The sequence below is a fragment of the Phlebotomus papatasi genome, chromosome 3 (genome assembly GCF_024763615.1).
Source record: "Phlebotomus papatasi isolate M1 chromosome 3, Ppap_2.1, whole genome shotgun sequence".
NCBI lineage: Eukaryota > Metazoa > Arthropoda > Insecta > Diptera > Psychodidae > Phlebotomus > Phlebotomus papatasi.
The window spans coordinates 44,911,859-44,933,567 of record NC_077224.1 but is presented as its reverse complement, the minus strand read 5'-3'; the positions used below and the strand labels follow the sequence as shown (position 1 = coordinate 44,933,567).

At 32.9% G+C, this 21,709-nt stretch overlaps 1 protein-coding gene across 3 annotated transcripts in view; it reads left to right on the top strand.

Annotated features, from left to right (window-relative positions):
- Window positions 1–21,709, top strand: part of LOC129807940 (zinc finger protein ush) — a 210,332-nt gene that overhangs the window by 100,176 nt on the left and 88,447 nt on the right. Inside the window, exon 1 of one of the 3 annotated variants that reach the window (XM_055857554.1) lies at window positions 8,656–8,797. The exons of 1 other annotated variant lie outside the window; for it this stretch is intronic. In XM_055857554.1, coding sequence (XP_055713529.1) covers window positions 8,725–8,797 — 73 coding nt within the window. In that variant the 5' untranslated portion in view covers window positions 8,656–8,724. Of the gene's footprint in view, window positions 1–8,655; window positions 8,798–21,709 lie in introns of those variants that run through there. One more of the 3 variants, XM_055857556.1, reaches the window with a different exon arrangement.

Here is a 21,709-nt window from a genome sequence, read left to right as displayed (position 1 = left end):
GAATAGAAATTAAGCTTGAAATTTTGATCTGGTTTTTGTTTTTTAAATAACCTTTTTTTACACCCAGCGTCTCCGATCTTGATTGGAACTTCTTAAGGACCTGATGCTCGATATCATAGCAAATTACAAATTAAAATACACAATTTTCTTAAAACAATTTTTGTGAGCAAAGATCATCCAAAAATACTTTTTCTAAATACTTAAAAGTTAACCAGAATTTGTTAAGATAATAGTAAGATCCTGAAGAAGATCCCATCCAAGATTGAAGAGTTAGGTAATAAAAGATAATTTAAGACCAAAAATTAGACCCAATTAGACTAATTTCCATTATCATAGACAAAACTATGTCTAGTGTTTATTAGAATGTATTGATAATCAGTTTTGTAATAGTTTTAAATTGAAAAAAATTATGAATTACACTGCAGAATTCTTGAACATGTGGAAAAAATTGGATTTATATTAAGTATTTTTGCCGGACACCGGTGTTTCAATTCAATCGCTTTTGGGTTAATCTGAAAAATTTTTCGACTTTAAGATTCATTTTGAAAATACACCATTGAATTTTCTTAAAAAAATAAATTCTTAATAGGATTAACAAACTCATTTCAAGGTTTAGGCTTGTCCAGTATTTAAAGACCTTTCAATTAAGTTAATCTTTTTCCCAATATTTTGCGAAATACTCCCTAGGGCTCTTTTAAATCTTTCACCTGAAAAAAAAAAACGGTGGCCTCAGTAGATCAATGGATGGGATATCGGATCTATAACGCAGAGATATCTAGTTTAAGAACTACCTAGTTTAATAGTCCGTTAACAGGACAGTTGATTCTTAGAATATGAGATTAATTTAAAACAAACAAATGAATTATTATCGACATGATTAATAAAATAAGAAGAAGGGGAGTGGAGGAAAGGATTGATTTGTACTTACGTCTCCATAAAACCATATATTGCTATCTTTAACCGTTTAGCTTCTGGATTTAGTAATGTACTTAATGGACGGTCGAGCTTTCACATTCTTTTTTCTCAATACTTCAGAATTCCAACAGTTAACAAAACCATGATCCTTTACACATTTTAATTTTGTTTCAAAACTTGAAAAAAAATTAAACAAACACAACTTTGAAAGTTTATTTTTTCAAAAGTCTCTGAAATATTCCCCGTAAATTTTCCACGTGGTTGTCCGGACATGAGCAAGGGAACCCTGCAACATTCACAGGGCGAGCAGAAATTGTTGATCGGACCAAATGATAAGGGAGTATGGTTCTTGCGATAAGGAAACTCACAGTATATGGATTTTTTCCTCTCTCACTCACTCCAATTTCTGGGCTTGAGAATAAAGTCGAAGAGATTGGGTTGTATGTGTTTGTGGACTCTTGTAATATCGCACATTGAATTTTCTGCTGGGCCAACAACCACCATCATAAATAAATGCATAACATTAATACATTGTGGAAGTTTATATATGAAAATTACGCTATACTGAAACCTTCCACTTTGAATAAACTGTGGAGTATACAATACTATACATATAGTGGGTGTTTTATCATCCAACATTTGGAGGGAAAATCCCATAATTTTATTTTTTAACATTTAGTAGTGAAAAAAAGTGAAGTTCATGCACTTTCTTCATGATGATTTGATGCAATAATTTTCCACAAAGTATAACCAACAGACTTATTTGAAATTATCTGTCCCAGTCAGTGGTAAGAGCTAAGAAAGGGATCCCTTTAGGAAATCCGACGAAAAGTGTCTGGGAAAGAAAGGAAGACAGTGCGACCAAGATGGGAAATATTTGAGTGTCGTTCTCTGTCTCTCGTCATCCATTTTACTGGCGACGTTGCACACAAGTTGCTATCATTGAAAGAGATCTAATCAATGCGAAACATCTTACGCTTTGTTAGTTGTGCTCTACGGGCCAAGCGTAAGTCTTATCTCTCTGGATCATTAAGGCTCTTTGGCTGTGACTCTCTTTGTTGCTCATGGTGCGGTCACTGGTGGACCAAGAGTCAATTTCATTTTATTTTATTGAAGAAAACTTATCGGGAGACAAGATAGAGGGAAATGGGTTACCTGTGAACACAGGCATATTTGAAATATTTTTTTCTCCTTTTTTTCTCATGTTCTTAAATGAAACTGGACCTTGCCATCTTATAAAATTTATCTTTATGCCTCCGGCATACCTTTTAGATCAGGAAAATTTCATGAAATCGAAATTCGGATCCCTTTCTTTCTCACATATTTTGAATATATCTATCTCATTCTCTCACGCTCTTCTTCTTCTCTTAAACATAACTCCAAATTCAATTTAGTTCAATCGAATTTTGTATGCGAAAGTATGAGATAGTCATATGCAAAATATGTGAGAAAGAAAGGGTTTTGAATTTCGACTTTCTTAAATTTTTCTGATTCAAAAGGTGTGCCGAAGGCATACAAACCAATTGTGAAGCTAAACTCCACTAAAGTGTGTTTACAAGTAAAAAAAATTAATGTAAAAACTGTAAATTGTAAAAAAATAATACAAATTCATTTGCAGGACAATAATAATATTTTGTTATAATTTATTTTGGAGGGCAAATGCATTACATTTAAAAAAGATTAAAAAGTCATTTCAAAAGTTCCATTTGATCAATTTTAGAGTATCGCTCACTGATCCATTGAAAAGCTCCTCAAAGTGAACCATTCAAAGTATCAAAATTTGATTCTTTTGCAATGGATCAAAACGATCTTTCAAAAAAGGATCGAAATGAAACATTTGAAATGATGGATCATATTTGATTCACCAAATGGATCGCGAATGAATCAAAATGATCCACCTTTTTTACCAGTGTAATTAAACAGTTGAATCTTTTGGTTTGAACTACTTTTACTCCGCGCAAAATTCGTTCTACGGATGATTTATTCAAAAGAAAGCCCCTGCGGATATGCAAATTTTCTCGATGCGTAATACCATTTCGCGCGTGTTTTTCGGTCCCGAAAATGCGCATAATACCGGGATTAAGTGTATCCCCGAAAAAGTTCCCGTACTTTCCGCTGCATAAATTATGCTTTCATTTAATTAATAGTTGAGTGCATATTTATCAAAATATCAAATATTGATACGATTTCGATTTCTCGTGTTTAATTCGGATTACGGATTTAAGGTCTTGCCTAGGTCCTGAATGTTTCATAAACGTAAACCTATGTAACAAGCAATTTTAGTGTTTTCTTTTCAAAACTAATGGATCGTGTGTTCTTAATATCGAAGTCTAAGTCTAAATTGTCTCAAAAGTATTGTCTAATATGATAAGAAATGAGAGAAGTGACGCAGGCTTAAACCTGTATTACTGCACCAGGGAACGTGGCACTTCTACTAAAAGGTCGCGTTGAATTAGGTTACTTGCTCAGGAATCCTGATATCATTTTTTAGAAATATAATTTCAAGAACAATATGTGTATGCTAGAGTTTTACACGGTTTCAGACTAGATACGTAATCGTAATCCTAAATCCGAAAGTTTCGAACTTATAAATAACTTTAGGCAACTGAAACGTTTATCATTGGAATTTAATGGGTCAACTACGCTTGAATATACAATATTAATGATTAAAGTGGTAGAACACTCGCTTTTTGTGAAAGCTTCTTAGGTTAAATGATAATGTAATACAATTGATTTTCTAATAAAAATTACTTATAAGTTTTGAATCGGTAGATTATCGGTTTAAATCAATTGGAATCATTTCAGTTTAGTCAGGAATTCCAAAACCTTTTCAATGAGTCCAAGCATAATACCACTTGGTTGATGAATATGCTCTCTAGAATCTTTTCAATTTTTGATCTTGAAAAACACTGTTATTAGAAATAATTCAACGATATTTTCGTATATGGATGAAATGTCCGTCTAGGCAACCTCTAAAACGTATCCAAAAATGAAAAAAAGTCGCGCTTTTTAATTCAATTTTACTGTTTTTATATTAGAAAATCTATGATTTTTTTAAAACATCTAATTTCGTAAACTTTCTTAGAAAATTTCTCCGTAAAATTGTTACTATTGTCAGTAAAAACAATGTGAAAATTCTTATGAAAATGTATTGGTTTAAAAAAGCTTTTAGTTAACATTATTAACTAATATTTAGTAAAAATGAAATTGTTTGTTTACATTTTACAATATTTTTGATAAATAGAAAATTTTCTAAAAATTGAGTTTTTCAATTTCTCTTTTTCTAAACATCAAAACAACCTCTATAAATATTAAGGAAAGGGCAATAATACGATCATAAGTACACCTTATTCCCCTAATATCATCCCGCTCAATTTGCGGTTGAACATGGGTCTTCTAATGAACACATACTTTGAATACCAACATTGAAAGTATAGAGACTCATATACTGGGTGATATAAAATTTATGTTTGTATTGTTACTGTAAGAAGGAAGAGATTGAGAAATATCGCATAAAAAGGAAATTTCATAAAATACCTATTGATTTTTTTCCCCGTGAAATGTGAAAGGATAATATTTTGTGCGATTATTCTATTCTTCTCGCATCAAAGAATAAAAATGTTGCAATTTAACTAACTTGCCTTATCTTTTCTTTTCAGGTAAGACACCACTTGGCGGTCCATTAATCAAGTATTTCGTGGAATGAGATCACAAGATAGAAAAAGGGTGCATTTGTGACAGATTAGTGAGTGTTTTTTTTTTGGCAAAAGAGAATAGTTTTTACGTTTATCTCAGCTTGGGATAAAATTTTACAGATGGGTATTTTTAGTCATACCATTAGACGGTATCCTTATCTATCCTTGCTATCTCGGTCTCCCAATAGCAAACTTTTGAAGTTGTATTTGTCGCACTCCTATATAACAATGTCGGTGGCACATAAACCATTTCCGTGTTTTGTTACATATTGAGTTTATCTTAGCGGATAATGTATTCAAAAGTTTATCTACTGCTTATCTATCGCATGGAATGTTTTTCAGTGTATGTGACTCTCTCGGTGATATACGAGCTTATCGCAAAATGGGATTTATTGTAATAGTTTTTTCTCTCCTTTTGCCCCCCTCTGACTACCGGAGCTTCAATTTTGCGCCATCACAAAATACAAGTTTTCCACCATATAAGGCGTATTTTCCCTCCTTTTCTGGTTGTGCTTCTTGTGACAATGTAGAAAATTTTAATTATTTAAGATATGACGGTTAATTACAACTTTTTTCGCTGGGTTATTTATTGTTTGAAGCACTCAAAAGTAGAAATGCGGGCACATTTCAATTATATGTCGTTATTTTTGCTCTCCAACGATATTAATATCTTCTGTCCCTATAAAAATAATTCCGAGCAGTTCCGCGGAAGAAATCAGAAAGAAATATGGAAAAGCACACGAGCGTGTCTGCATGTTTTCTTGCTGTGTTTTCCAAAAGGAACATAGGGTAAATTAAGATAATTCAAAACCTGCTCCAAATGGAAATTTTTCGCTACTCCAAGTGGAAACGTCATTGTTTTCATGATAAATACAGTACTAAATTATTATATTTATATATTTTCTATACCACAGTTTCATTATATAGTTAATTTTACTCCAAATAAAGCAAAAATCCATTCATATCCACAAATTTTAATTAGGTAATTTCACAGAAAACTTAAAAGTGTTTCTTTTCACCATCGAATTTTTCTTCGATTGACCATATTTTCCAATGAAAAACACAATAAAGTGACTGTTGTTTATTCGTTTTGTTCAACATTTATGTCATATTTCTGCCTAATTTTAGTTAAATTAAGTGTTAATCTTTATTGTTAAAAGTACATGAAGTTTTCAAATGAAATAATTACCTATTTCGTGAACAAAAAGGGTTTCTCTGAAGTGTCTGCAAATGCTTCAATAGGAAACTCCGGAAATATGATTTTTTGGAGAGATTTTTTTTATTGTTTTAGATGGGAAATGAGAAAAGACCAGGAATAAGAACATATCCTGCACTCAAGAGCAACTCAGCAAGGTTTTGGAAGCCTTTCGTCGCGGTTTCACTAACACTGTTTGTCTCCAATTAGAAACTTTGCCTTGTCTCCATTTGGATTAATTTGTTTCCAATAGCAGCATCTTACACTTGTGGATTTTTCTTGTATTTAAGAAGTTTTCAAAATATATTTAAAGAATTTTCACTAAACAGTAACATTCTAGAAGAGTCAAGAAGCAAATTTATGTAATTATCTTCAAAAACGAATTGAACTTAATGTGTTGAATTTTCTGTCAAAGTTAAAGCGTCTGGAAATGGTTTTGAATTAGGACATTTACCCTACTTTTTCTCATTTCTGAGCATAAAAAATTGACTGCGGATTTATTTTGATATTCCTATAGAGATATAAACATTTATGCTGTCGATAAATCATGACAACTGTCATATCTGAATTTTTGATGTTTTATTGGTTTAACCAAAGAATATTATTTTTGTATAAATTGAGATCTAATTTTTTGAATTATATTTCTGTTTTTCTTCATATGGAGTTGAGAAGTATCCTACTAATTTTTCAATACCATTTGTCAAAACCATGTCAATACCGCAAAGTGTCAGGATGTCAGGAAATTTGTAAATTTGTCTTTGTTACCATTAAACGTTTTACAATATCTCAGAAATTGGAAAATATATCAAGTAATACTTTAACTGAAAGTGACTAAGTGTAAGTTCATGCCAACTGAACTAAATGGGAGGGAATCTTAGAAAATGTGAATGGATAAACGATGCTGGTCTAACTGAGCTAAGTTTTTCAGGACAATCTGTTCTTCCGGTGACCGTCGGAATCTGTTCATCAAATCCTATGAATCAAATACACAATTTCACCAGAGCTTTCGACACTTGTCGTGTCTTCCTCAATGGTTCTTGGTTGGCCTTTTCTTCAGGATTTTTGTGTGGTACTTCAGTATCAGTCCGTTCGCTCTTAACCAAATTCAAAAAACTGATGCATAAGTAGAGGGATTAGTGACAAAAATCCTAAAGAAAAGACCAACCAAGAACCACTGAGGAAGACACGATAAGTGTCGAAAGCTCTGGTGAAATTGTGTATTTGATTCATAGGATTTGATGAACAGATTCCGACACTCACCGGAAGTACAGATTGTTCTTAGAAAATATACAGTATGACTTTAATACTGTCAAGCCTTAAAAATGTTAAATACATTCGATGAAAAATACTTAAACTTCCAAGGGAACTCGTCGGTTGCATCGACAGTTATCGTATCTGAATTATGGGGAATGGAAACGGAAACACAAACGCCGCTTCTTGCATTTAGTGCTACACAAAAGAAATGCAGATATGATAGCAGTTGATATGTTTCAAGAAATGACGAATTTTTAAAACCTCTTCTAAGTAAGTGAACTAGTAACTAACTTAGAAAATTGTACAAATTGTTTGTAGTTCGTGTTACTATTAGATCGTGTAATGCCTATTGACTCTGTGTCTTCTTGGAGTCTTTGTAGAAGCCCGATGAACCAAATAGGTAGCCTAGCCAAGTAGAGGAAACTGAAGCATCACCGAACATGGGATAGCACCGAACAGAGATTTTTATTTCTAAGCTACTTGAACTATGACGAACGTTTATTAAGTATAGAAAAGCATTCCTATAGTTTTTATGAATTCATACAGGATCTCGTCCTCTGAAGTCTAATCTCCAATCAAAGAATCGGAGTGTTCTGTGCGACCCCGTGTTCGGTGGTGCCCAATTTTTCCCTAAGTTGCTCGAGAAGACGATTTGTTGATATACGAAAATAACCTTGAATCTGTATTAATAAGTTATCAGTTACCAGTTATAAGTCCAGCTTGGACTTGTCCAAGCTGAATCCGTTTCTTTTTATTAACAATATATTTGGACATACAGTAGAGTCTCGCTATAGTTCATATTTGGTTCCAGATTTCACACTTGGGTCGCACTTTAGTCCATGTCGTTTTTTAAAATTATCAACGACTTTTAGTATTGAAATTGCTCGACGGCTTCCACTTAAAAAACATAACCTAACTTAAAATCAGTGTTTTGAAATCAACGGTCGATAAATTGTGAACTATAGAGAGATGGCCTATAGCGGGACTCTACTGTATCGCAGATATACCTGCCCCATTATATGGAAATTCTGATCGACGGGGAACATTGTTTATAGGGTTGCGTTGGTTGTAAGATAAAACCACTGGAAAAAATGCATATATCCATCAAAGGAGAAGATAAGAAATTTAACAGTGTTATCTCGGAACAAAAAAAAGTTCTTTCTTTTAATGTATGAGTGTGGTATTTTTTTTTTCGTTAATTTACCCGCACGCTAGAAGTTACGATGATAAAGTCAAAGAACTCATTTTTGTAACTAAAACTGATATCGCGCCACTGCAAAAAAAAGCGACTTCTGCCCTCCTTCCGCACCAAAGTCCCATCATTTGTTAAATTAGTCTCATAACTTTTATTCCCTGTACTAGTGTCTTTTCTAATCTTATCCATGCTGAGCAAATTAAGGAGAGTGTGTGAGAAAGAGTCGAATTTTATCACCGCGCAGTCAAAATATTTAGTTTAATCGATAAATGTGCCTTATCTTTGATATCTCTTCAACGTGTTCTCTTTTTTTGTCCCCTGTACTCCTCGCAACACATACATAGATTTATAATCTGAAAATGCATTGAATTGGGTGTGTGAGTTTTTCAATCTAGGGTGAAACAGTCGACAAGAAACCGTTCATGAGTCCATATCGCGTACTAAATGTGCCGTGAAAATCGTGTGTGAAAATGTATCCGAAGCTTTTTGGATTGCTCACAAGGAGAAAATTACCAGGTCAAGCCATCTCAGATGCCACAAGACGTAAGATTAAACTTACATTCTCTAATTTTGCCCAATACTGAGATTTCGAAATACCATGACCGTTAAAATCCTCAAACCGGCATCACTAAATTGAGGTTATGTTTGATAAATAGAGTCAATCCATCATTTAACCTCAAATTAATCGATACGTTATCACAGAATTTCTCAACTGGGAGGAGCTTCTTCCATCGGAATGATTGAGAATCTCCATTTAGCTTCAAAAGAAGCAATCACAGCTTTTTGGGGAAATATTCGCGATAGCATTACAAAAATATAATTATATTCCCGCCAATCATTCTCCAAATGCTTTATCAGGCGTGTTATCTTTCTTATTTATTCCCATAATTAAACATTTACCATGTGATTCATGAATGCATTGATTGTGGCTTTAGAACACTTGAACCGCTATCGGTGGATAATCTAAAAGAGGCCTTCTAATCGCCATTCTGGGAAATTTTAAGTTAATATTCTGAAGGAAGTCCATTGCGTTGACTTCCTGCGTAGACTTTTTATCGTACATTTCACTGATTACACTTTTAGAGATACACTGAACTATTACTCTTATTTTGTTTAGTAAATAATTTATTATTAATTTTAAATAATTTATTATAGAGTTTTGCTAAGTTTAGTTTATCTCTCAATCTGTAAAATTGTTGTGAGTTTTTTCTTATAAGTTAAATCATTGTTGAGTCAAGACTGCATATAAATTGTGGGAAAGTGATACGACTTTGGAGAAATTCGTAATAACTGAATACACTGTTAGAAATTGTTAGGTAAATTAGGTGAATTAGAGAGAAGTTGAACTTGAACCATGTAGATAATAATTCTTAGTTCTGAAGACTGAATGCCCTCTATACACTAAAAGCAATTTTTCTAAAACATTTTTTACAAAAATTGCTTCCAATGTGTAGAAAGACGGTTTAAGATATGATTATTTACATTTACATTATTTTATCATATATTCTTCATATTCATAGCTGGAGCTTGATTCTCCAGAAGTGTCTGGGCTAAAAGTAAATGCAATTCTATACAAATAATCATTGATGTTCGAAAAATTCAAACTCAGTTTCGAATCTTCAAATTAAATTGTTGCACAAGATGGGGAGTTGGGAAAATTCATTAAATATTACACAATTTGAGGAATTCTGTATTTTTTGTTGCATTTGTCACACGTGAGTTCGAAACTTGACAATGCTATTCGAGCTTTTTTCTCATATTACATGAGTTCTAAAAAGCAATTCATTGATTTTTTTAATGAAATCTCTTGACATAATTCATTGTGAGTTGCCAGAAATCTCAAATATGTGACTTCTGACACTGCCACGTGAGCTTAGATAGCAATATCACGGCTATAGAATTACATTTTCGAAAAAGCTCTCCTGAGATTCGAACACAATTTGTCATATGGCATACGTCATTACAGAATTCTCCTACGGGAAGCTGCTTAAAGGGTTACAGAGAGATTATGAAGAGTATTATATTGTGGTAGGAATAATGAGAGCATTGAACTACTGACATATAGAGCCCAAACAGAAGTAGATTTTTATTCTCCAATAGTGTCTTGTATAAAAGGTAAATGGAACTCTATTTGCACAAAAAGTCGTTGATGTTCGAAGAATTCAAATTCAATTTTGAATTTTCATACTAAATTTTCGAACAAGGTGGGGAAAATTTCTCAAATATCACACTAAAAAACCTGCAAAAGGGTTATTCAGTGATTATGGAGTAATTAAATAATAGTACAGAAAATGTAAACGTCGTTGTTTTGTGTGTTCCCTCACAACAAAGGGAAAACCGTTACATTTTGACACGAGAGCACTTCGAAATTCGAACAGGATGTAATTACCGTCACCTTGCGAAAGTATTAAGAAGTAATAAAGTTTCTTTTTTGGATCTTCAAAAAGATTTTCAAATTTTTCAAGATCTACTTCTATACGAAAAGATATTGTGGCATTTCGAAATTACAACAGATGACGAACACATCAGCCATCACGCGGACGAAACGAGAAATAAAAATGTATTGTCTGTGAATTTCGAAATTGATCTTTGAATATCTTTTTCTTCACCGTCTGGTAACGAGTGGTTGCCCTGAATACCTGGCTTCCCTCTTGACGAGGGGGGGGTTCCGTTAGGGTTCGGGGATTTATAGTCCCGAAGGCTTCGCAGGACACTTTCAAACGCCCACTCTTTGTCAGGGGAGTGTTTTTGTACAGTTCCCTGCCCCGTGAGGTCCGTGTATTCCAGCAGGGAATTCAAAGATATTTCCAGCCTGGGCTTGGTCATTAAGCTTTATCTCCCTTTACTTTTTTTTTCTTTTCATTTTCTTATTCACTATTTTTCTTTTGTTTGACTTTCTTTATTTTTTCTGCCACACTATTGTAAGAGGGTTGCTCCCTATTTATGGTGTTTTTATTCTAATAATAATAATAATATCTTTTCTCTTGGCTGTGAGCGTTCGAAAGAAATATATTTAGGGGAGACCGGGGCAGAATTAGCCAAAAAATGAAAGTTTTCATTGCGTATAATTTGTCAGAAAACTGTTTGCAACAGGCTGTTAAACATTTCAATGAATAAATAGTGGTTTCTTCAATATTCCTTCTCCGACAGGCTATAACATCTCACTGCCTAGTACCATACGTGGCTTATTCTGCCCCGGTCAACCCTAATTTATTTTTGATTCTAGCAGCAAAATCATGCTTAGTAGATTTAATCGATTTGCAACCCCAGATCAAATTCAAGACAGTAACGAGGCAGAAGACATTATTGATAAAGAATCAATAACTTCGTCAGTTGTCTAAATTTTATCTTGTACAGCACACCATTTCATTTCTATCCGAGACCCTTTCCTTTTTTGTCCTATGTAACCAGACAAAATTTATTCGTCAATGGGAAGAACTTCAGAGCAATTGCCATCCCATTCGATTTCTCACAGTGTGTTTCGCTCATGAACAACCTCAAATCATTAGCATTTTTCTCTAGACAAAGTGAAGTGAAAAAATATCAGATAATCAATTTCAAGGAAGGTGATCAAATGACGGAAAAATTTGCAACAAATAAACGTGCTTGTAACACTAAATTACAGAAGTAGCTGATAAGCGAGTTGTTTTGTTGTGAGTCTGGTGTTGGATTTGTTGGATTTGTTGACTATTTCGCCACGTGGTACTAATATAATCTTCTGCGTAAAATGATATCATTTTGAGGGATACAAAAATTTTACAAATGAAGGGAAAATTGCAGAAGGGGAAAGGGAAATATGTAGAAATGTGGATTTTTTTTTTCAACTTGTTGGGCTGTCTGATAAGGAAAAATCATTTCGTCTGTATGTGTTTTCTCTTTTCCACCCTTAACTGGGAGGGGAAAGGATGTTGGAGTATTTCAGTGAATGTGGATAGAAAAGTTGTCCTCCTGCGGAGAGAGCATTTAGGTGGATTGTGGGATGGTGAGGGTGAACCGAGAAGAATCGTCCAGGTGATAGGAGGAAAATTAATGAGATACCATGTCCAGATAGATCTTCTACACTTTTTCAACATTTTATATTATAAGTTTTTCCCCATGGAGGAGTGATAGCGACACTTTGTCATTTTAATTATTTCATTTTATCTCACTTTTGGCTCATACCATTGAAGTAGAGGGTGGTGCTTTTTTCGCGCGCTTTTTCTCACCTCCGGAGAGCTTTTCTGACTCGATTCATGTGCTATCTCTATAATATTTTTTTTGGGGTTATTTTCTCTCTGGCCTCTATATCAGGATTCTTCTTTCCAATCTGCAAGAAAATTCTTAAGAGAATGGTGTAGGAAGATGGGTAAAATGTGATTTTAGCAATGTGACAGGAAAGTGGGTGGATGGGTGAGTATGAATGTGCTTTCTTGTTCGGATTTGCTACTACACAAATCTATTTAATCTCTCCATCAAATGGCAATTCTTTTCTCCATCGCCACAATCTCCAAACTCATCCTCCAGAGACTTCGTTGGCTTTTCTCTGTTTTTGTGGTGAAAAAAAAGAAGAAAGAAAGACGAGACGCTTCCAGATAGATGAGAAAAGAACAAAATAATATCAAGATAATAGATATCTTATGCTTTGCTTATTCATAATAAATACCAAACATACAAAAGTTATTCCTCTCACTTCTTTTTTCCAATGTGCTTCAGAAGCCCCTAAAGACTTCTCCTATTTCCTTCCCATCCTCTACCCCTCTCTCCCTCTCTCACTCTTGAAAATCGTGGGAAATTATTTTATTTTCATATCTCACAGCGATAAATTAAATTTATAGAGGAAAAACGCAAAAATAACTTATCAGATTCACCATCAAATTCACAGAGTCATGCTTTGCGATCTTGCATAGAATTTTTCGTTACAAATTAGACAGAAATTGTGATTAGGATATCTCTGTAGCCAACATCAAAGTCTTATCCAGGCGGAAGGGCACATTTAAGCCAATGTCTTCCAAGATAACTCCTCAACCATGAATTTTCTCTATCAAAATGAAACATTTTGAGTATTTTTCATCTCTTTCACTTTTTTTTTATCCATATCGCTGAAAGCGTCAACGAACGAGCATATAAATGATGCTTTGTATTCGATTTATCGCGATTTAAAATATTCGCACTGGATTTTTTTGTAAGACAGAGAGACAAGATAATGAAACATGCTGTGAGAAAGCCATGAGACTTTGCGAAATATTCAGTGAGATATGTAGAAATTGGATAAAATCAAGATGTGATATTTATTTGAAAAATACATATATTTTAACAGAATCAGAGAAAACCATTCTCGGTTTTATATGATATTTTTAGAGAAATTATTCATCAAAAGTTGACATAAGTTTAATTTAAGAAATATATCATAAAGATTACTTTCAAGATATAGGGAAAACTGGGGCAATAATAAACTGAACATGGGATAGATGTAAATACTGTGACTTTTTAAATTAGATATTACACTTCAGATGACGGCTATATGAATTAATAGATACCATAGAGATCCTTGCACACCAAAAAAATAGTTGTCATAATTCAGAGTTGAGTAGACATAGAAAAAGTGTTTAGTATGGCCCCGATTTCCCCTACACCCCAAGAAGAGACCTTTTGATCATTATACGGGCTTCAGACCTAAGTCTTAGCCATATGGATTAACTCTTCTAATTCATTCAGGCATATTTTTTGCGAAAATTTTTGTTTAGCGTTGGATATTAAGGGCAAATTATCCATTCGATTTCGAAAAATCAGTAAAATTGATTGTTATTTAGATGTTGGAGACCTGCAGAATCTCGGCTAAACCTTCAATCTGAAGCCGATCTTAAGCGGTCGGACTACAAGTTTAGCCCAGTTTCCGAAGGTCTTAAGATCTTAAATAACGAGCAATTATATTTTTTTGGGAATTTAATATGTCATTTATTTTAAATACCCGAATCAATTTTTTTCAAAAAACTGTAATTGATAAGGAATTAGAATAGTAAAACCATATAGCTAAGCCTTAGATTCTGAAGCCCGTGTTACGCTCTGAAGGTTTGAAATAACGCTATGACGGCGATGACTGTATGGTGTGCTGCATAAGGGGAAACTGGGGCACCACCAAACACGGGGTAGCACCAAACATTGCAATTTTTTAATAGGATATTCGACTTCAAAGACAAGACTTATAAAAATTTATAGACATTTATATAGGGATGCCTGTCCACTGAAGAAATGGTCGAGATAGTCCAAGTGGTTTAGAAATAAAAATTAGTGTTTTGATGCCACCCCGTGTTTGGTGGTGCCTCAGTTTTCCCTAAATATTTTTTTAAGTGAAAATAAAAAAAAGGTTTGTAAGAATCAATTAATTTTTCTTAACGATATTTCATTAGTTTTCAATGTGCTGGATTGATTCGAATTAACGGTTTTTATTAGTAGTTGGTACATTTAGAAAGATTGAAACTTTGTCAAGGTATCCCTACATTGACTGAGAGAAATCCGAAAAAGTTAAAATAACATTCCGGAAATGTTAATTTTACCCTGCATTATTGGTCCGAAATCGGTGTAAATATTACTCTCTTTAGGTGTATTAGGGGTTAAATTAACCCTTTTTCATGTTAAGTTTACCCTTAAAAAGGTGTTAGCATTAAAAAATGTTGATATATTTTGACACCTAAAAAGTGTTAAAGTTACGAGGAAAAAAAGTTAATCGCACCCTCTTTTCTTCTCAGTGTATAGTAACACTGCAGGAGTGCAAAAATAGTGTTGTAGGTTAGTCCAAAAATGCTTTAGGAGGTTTCTTGTCTTCTGTGAATCTACAAAATCCATTATTTTTAACACATTATGCCTCACCATCTCAAGCACTTCCCATAAAGCCCATAATAAAAATTTTTTATAATAAAATATGTATATACACCAAAATATAAATATTTCGTAAAATTATTCGTAAATGTTTGTGAATTCCTACTGTAGAGTTACGAAGTGTTCGTAAATTGTATACCCCCATAGAAAAGTTCATATAAAGGTTTGAAAAGGTTTTACAAACATTGTTTGTAGAATGACAACTTGACCAGCATATTTATTTGTTTTACAAACATTCTTGCTTCTTTAGCAAAACTTTACGAACAATTGACAAAATTCCACGACCTTTTTTGTGTATTTACGAAAATTTACGTACGAATGTTTTTAAAAGCACAAAGGATGCTCGTTAAGTGGTGATGTTACGAAAAATGTTTGCGAAAAAACTACAAACATTTATAAACTTTTTAGTAGGTTACACGAGTTACGAACACTTTGTAAGTTCCCAGTAGGAATTTACAAATATTTACGTACAATTCTACTAAATATTTTTTTCTGTGCAATTACTCATTAAATATCAGATGGCGCTTTAACTCAATGATAGGTTTCACAGGAGGGGACAATTTAAAATTAGAATTTCAGTTAGAAACTTTTATAGAGATGTTATGTACAAAAATTAAAATATGCTATATAAAAAATTGTGAGAACAATTCACAATATTTTAGCCATGTAATATGTATATATATATATATTTATCAATCTCCAGAGAAAACTTTGCTGATATATTTCATTTGATTGAATTTAAAAGAAAAATCCAATTTAAATTTTTCCAAACATATATAAAAGAGATTAGTTAAGCATTACAATAGTACGGCACTTGAATGCTATACAGCACGATTAAACTAGTTTTGAAGAAGTAAAGGAAATGAAGAGGAATATTAATATGATTTTCACGGTGGTACAGCATATAAAAGTTGGAATTTTATTGTCCCCATTTTGAGTAACTCGAAGCCAGGAAAATATAACATGCGTATATATTTTATTTTATGCATCATTCACCAATGTAGTTAGTCATATAACGGTTTTATCGCGAATTTACGATGTTTGTCAACTAAATCCGGGGCCAATCGATTTCTCTGGATGTGATTTTCAACAATGATAAATTTTCACTATGGACATTAAACAAAAAGTTACACTATCATGATTGTTTTCATGATAAATTTATTTATATTTCGTAATAATTATTGTGCTTTCAGTGACTATTTCCCTGATAAGTATTGGAATATATACAGTTTTGGTTTCAAGTGATTAGATCCGTGAGTGTTGGATTTTTCATCTCGCCTATTAAAAAGAAACACTAAAAGCAACACTATCAAAAACTGAATTTTGCTACACAGAAAAATTTGGCAATATATCATTTGATGATAAAAAAAATTGTAGGCGTTTTCTGATAAGATGAACAACATCCTTGGCTATTTTTTCATCCAATTCATTCCCATTCTATGATTTTTCTCTGGGTATCAACTCTCAGAATCTGTAACTCTCTATCGCAAGGAGCGACAAGAACTAGCATAAAAACTGGAATTCTCTACCAAAATATCAACGACAAAAAGAAAGTGATAGTCTTGCCGTTTTTTTTTCGATACAACTTTTTCCACCCTTCATATCTCTGATGGGGAAATTCTCAATGACACTCACTATATTATCAGTTAATGAAGCACTTGTGAAGTTCAGTAGCGTTTGAGTGATGATTTGATTTGTAATTTATAAAGGCTCTTCATGTTAATCATATTTGATTGGAAAATTAACTCAAGAACGTGTTGATATTTATGTATATAAGGTATGTTAGAAAAACTGTGGTTTATAAAATTAATCAGTGAGAAAGGTTGAAAGCAGAATTGCAACTAAATACTAAATATTATTTAGCAACTGATTGTGCATTCCATTATTTAGTAAAGCTTACATACGTTGCATATCAAGTAAACATTTAATTCCAAAAATTAAACTAAACATTCAGTTCTGTCTAAAACTAAACAAAAGATTTCTGGAATGAACTTGAAGTTTTTTTGTATTTTATTTGTACGCTCTTAAAATATCCTTTCTTAGTATTGTATTATTATTTGTATTCTTAGTGTTGAATTTTGTTTAACCCTTTAAGGACGATAGGGACACCGGTGTCCCAAAACCTCTTTTTCTAAAGTTATATTTTTCTCTAAATGAACTAAAAAATAGTGATTTTTTCTGACCTCCAGTATTTTACCCTCTCGTCCTTGAAGGGGTAATAACGTACCAAAATTAAATAAAATTAAATTTAATAGAACGTATTGGAATTGTTAATAATTTTTATTTAAAAAAAACTGAGACTGAAAAACTAGAAAAAAATTATTTAAAGTCATAATGATAATAATAAAGAAACACAAAAAATAAAATTTTTGAATTTTATTTAGTAGGAGAAAGTACTCTCCCTTCGAACGTTCATGCTTTCGAATAATGTGAATTTTCTTTTATATTTCTTAGACTTGCACATTTTTACTAAATATTTGTTAGCTTGATAATACACAATTGCGTGATAATTATGTAAGTATAATTCTCTTAGGAAAAATAAAAAAAAATTCAGATTATTCGAAGGTATGAACGTTCGAAGGGGGGTACTTTCCCCTAACAATTCTGGATCGGAAAGGTAGAAAGGGAAGTTTAAAGGCATTTTCAATTAAAGTCGTCTTGCATTAAGTAACTGAGTATATTAAGTCACTATTCTTTACTATTTGGCCTAATTGGCCCCTATGTTAATTACTAGACTGTAGCACATTAGGCATTAGGGGAAAGCGCGCTATCTTCGTACGACTAAAGCTTTGAACAACTAACTTTTTCAATATATTTTTAATGAATTTAACCCAATATAGTATTATATTTTAATAGCTAGTCTAATGCCTCAAACTTCTTGAGGTGTCCGAATCTTCAGTCGAATTAGAACGTTTTGAATTTTAAACTATCTAGGAATCCTAGATAAGGTTTAAAGTTCTTTTTGATAAATTTTACATTTTTTCTGATTGAAATTAAATAGCTTACTGGTCAAAATGAAATATTTTAGTGACCACATATGTTTTTGCCTTTACAATAAGTAAAACTGGATAAAGAATAAAACGAATAAATAGTTTTAAGATTAAAAAGAACAAGTAATTAAAAATTTAAACAGTAAGATGATTTAAATAAATTTGCTGAATTACTCTTGGACCTCTATTGTCAAGATTTAGTATAATTTATTTATAATAATGTATAGATTTTATTAAAATAACTAGTGTTTTTGAAATATTTATTTAAATAATCGAAGAATAATTCACCGCGTCTTAAACATGTAGGCTATCTCAACTCATGATTATTGTGCAAAGAATAATAAATTATCTATTAAGGAGACGCAGAGAGATACTATCATAAACGCATTTTAACGGCGTTATCACACTTGCACATTAAAATTTTAATGTGAGTCACATTAATTGTCGCTTGTGAGCGTCCAAATATGTTATTTGTATCTTTGAGTCACTTAACATTTGGGGTTTTTCTATTTATTGATAAAGAAGTGGACTTGGCCTGCAAAAATAAATTTAAATTTACCTGAAGCATAAATATTTTTCACATTAAAAAATTAAAGAGAAAATCGCATTAATTTTTCGCATTAATGCTATAAATCAATTTATATCAAATTGCGGGCCAAGTCTATCTTTTTATCAACAAGTAGATCAAATTTTGAATATAAAATGATACAAACACACAAATTACACATTTGGACTCTCACCAGCGACAATTAATGAAATCATATTAAAATTTTAATGAGCAAGTGTGATAACACAGTAACAGTCACTCAATTTAAATTCTTTACATTAATTCATTACAAATAACATTTATTTATGTACACAGTAAAAAAAATTACAAGGATAATCATTGGTTTGCTTTTTTACCACGATTATTCTTCTAAAGTTACACGAATTATGTATTTCAACAAAACGTGTAATCTGAAAATGTGTAATTTAAATTTTATGTAATTGTAAACCGTGTAATCAACCGGGAATGATTACACAGTTTTGTATATTTTCTTACATATTTCGTGTAAAATTACACAGTTTTCAAACAACACGGTGTACAAATTACACAGTTTTTAGACAAAATGTGTACAAATTACACAAATGTGTATTAGTACACACGATTACATGTTTAATGTAAAATTTACAATGAAAATCATGGTAAAGCAGCGGAAAATTTTTTACTGTGTAGTGTAACTATTAATGAAAAGAGTTTATCTTCTAGAATGCAAATTAGGTAAGAAAATGAGGAAAAATATTATCAAAATTGACGTGATGTGAACTATCCTAGCGTTAACTTTGGATAACTTCTCGCGAAATGATAAAAGTGAATCAAAAGATCTTTTTAAAATGGTCAATTATGATATGAGTAAAACTGTTTTCGTATGGATAGGGAAAGTATTTTAGGATTCGCACATACTCTGGCTTGAAGCATTTCATATTTTTCCCATATCCCTTTAATGATTCTGATCTAGACGCAATATAATATTTTAATAGCTAGTGTTAAGTCATATATTTCATCAAAAAATTAGGTCAGAATATTTAAAAGAATATGGAAATAATATGAAATGTTCAAAGCCAATAGGTATATGCGAAGCCTAAAAGCTTTCCCCTAGGGATCCAATCTTCTATAAAGTGTAAAACGTCAATCATAGGCTATATGGTAAAGTGATATAATTTGGAATTAGTGTTACAAGTTGGACAATTTGTCGGTACAAGTTGGACATGGTTTTTTTCTTGATAAATACAGTACAAAATTTGTTTTTAAGCACAAGGAACCAAATTATAAAACTAAAGCATTAAAAAGGGACAGATAATCCTAACCGGCTTATGTAGGTGAGATTCTTAACGTGAGCTAACTCGGAGTGCATGCAAATTCAATTTAGAGCTGAAGTTGGGAGACGCCATTCAGTTATCTTGAATCAAATTCGTGAAATTATACAAGTTTTGTATTTGAACCAAAATGTCAAGAATTTGGATGAACTGACAGAAAAGTGTTATATGGGTGAAATGTAGACCAGAATGTTCTCTATAATTTTGCCGTAGAACTTGAACTCATCGATTACTCAGAAGCCAAGTTAAGCGAGGTTTTTTTGTTTCTTAACTCGTTTTTTCATCCAGAGTGCCCCAAGTGTTCATTTGTTGAACTTCAACTAAATCAAAGAATTGTTGTATTTTGCGGGACTTTCCATTTAAACCCCTATTTTAAGTGTCTTGGTGGAGTAGAGGCAGTCAAATTGCCATCTGAGTGATTTCAAAGCGTTATTATGGGAAAAATCAATTTTTTCACACTTAAACGGCAAAATCGGAGTGATAGCGTAGTCTGAGTGGAAAATGATGTATGGACGAAATGTAGAGACAAATGTTCTCTACAATTATGTCGAAGTAATCATCAAAATCGGTTCAGCGACAGTCGAGATAATTGAGGTTATGTGATATTGAAATTGGTTTTTCGACTGTGGCGCCCCTAGTGTTGGTCCCACGAAGTTCAAACATTCTAGAAAGTTGTAGCATTTGGTGAGATCTTTCGTTTAAGCCCTCATTCATCAAAATCGGTCACATAGAACCGGAGATATGATTTTTTGAATTTCGTGAACTTTGACCCCTCATATCTCCGGTTCTGTTTTAACCACAGCGCGCATACGCACCATTTTGGAAACGCCCTAGACTGGACTACAACATACTAAAATTTCATTAACTTGCACAATGCCGTTTTTGAGAAAAGTGACTTTGAATTGCGATGAATTTTGACGCTATCACAGCGCCACCTGTGGTGACTTTTTGAACTTCCATCTGAAAGTGCTCATCGAGACGAAACCAAAAAGGTCAAATTTAGGTCGCTATGTTAATTAGAACCGGAGATAGAGGCCGGTCAATGTTCGAACTTTGACCCCTTATAGCTCGGGTCAGGGGTTATGGATCGACTTAAGGTTTTTTTTGTTTGATAGGTATAATCAACGGCTACAACATACTAAATTTTCAGCCCGATGCACAATGGAATTTTTGAGTTATTTAACTTTTAAGATTTAAAAATGTTCTTTTTAATAATAGCGCCCCTAGCGGTGGTTTTATGAACTTGCGATGTTAGAAGAGGAAGTGGCATTTCACGAGAGCTTTCCAAAAAGCCCTCACTTTTTAAATTCTGACAATTAGAACCGGAGTTATGGCCATTTTAAGAAATTTTTTTTGGACCCTTATAGCTCGGGTCAGGGGGGTCGGGGGACTTTAAGTTTGGTATTGATGGAAAGCTCTAAGGCCCAGCTATAACATACTAAAATTTGAGTCCGCTGAATGCCATAGGGGCGGAGCTATTGAGAAAACAAAAAAAGGGGGGTCTTCAAAATGGCGGAAGGAGGGGTGGGGGGTGGGGGGTCTATGCACCAAGTTGCAATTTTCACCCGATATATAACCTTTGTCGAAAACCGCAAGTCGATATCTTTTTTAGTTTAGGAGCTATTAAGCTCCAAAGAGCGGCCGGCCGGCCGGGAACGTAAAATAGCCACATATATATTCGTGATCAGGAAGTGGCGAAACACATTTTGGCCAAGTTTGAGGTCGATCGGACGACATGAAATTTTGTTAGGAT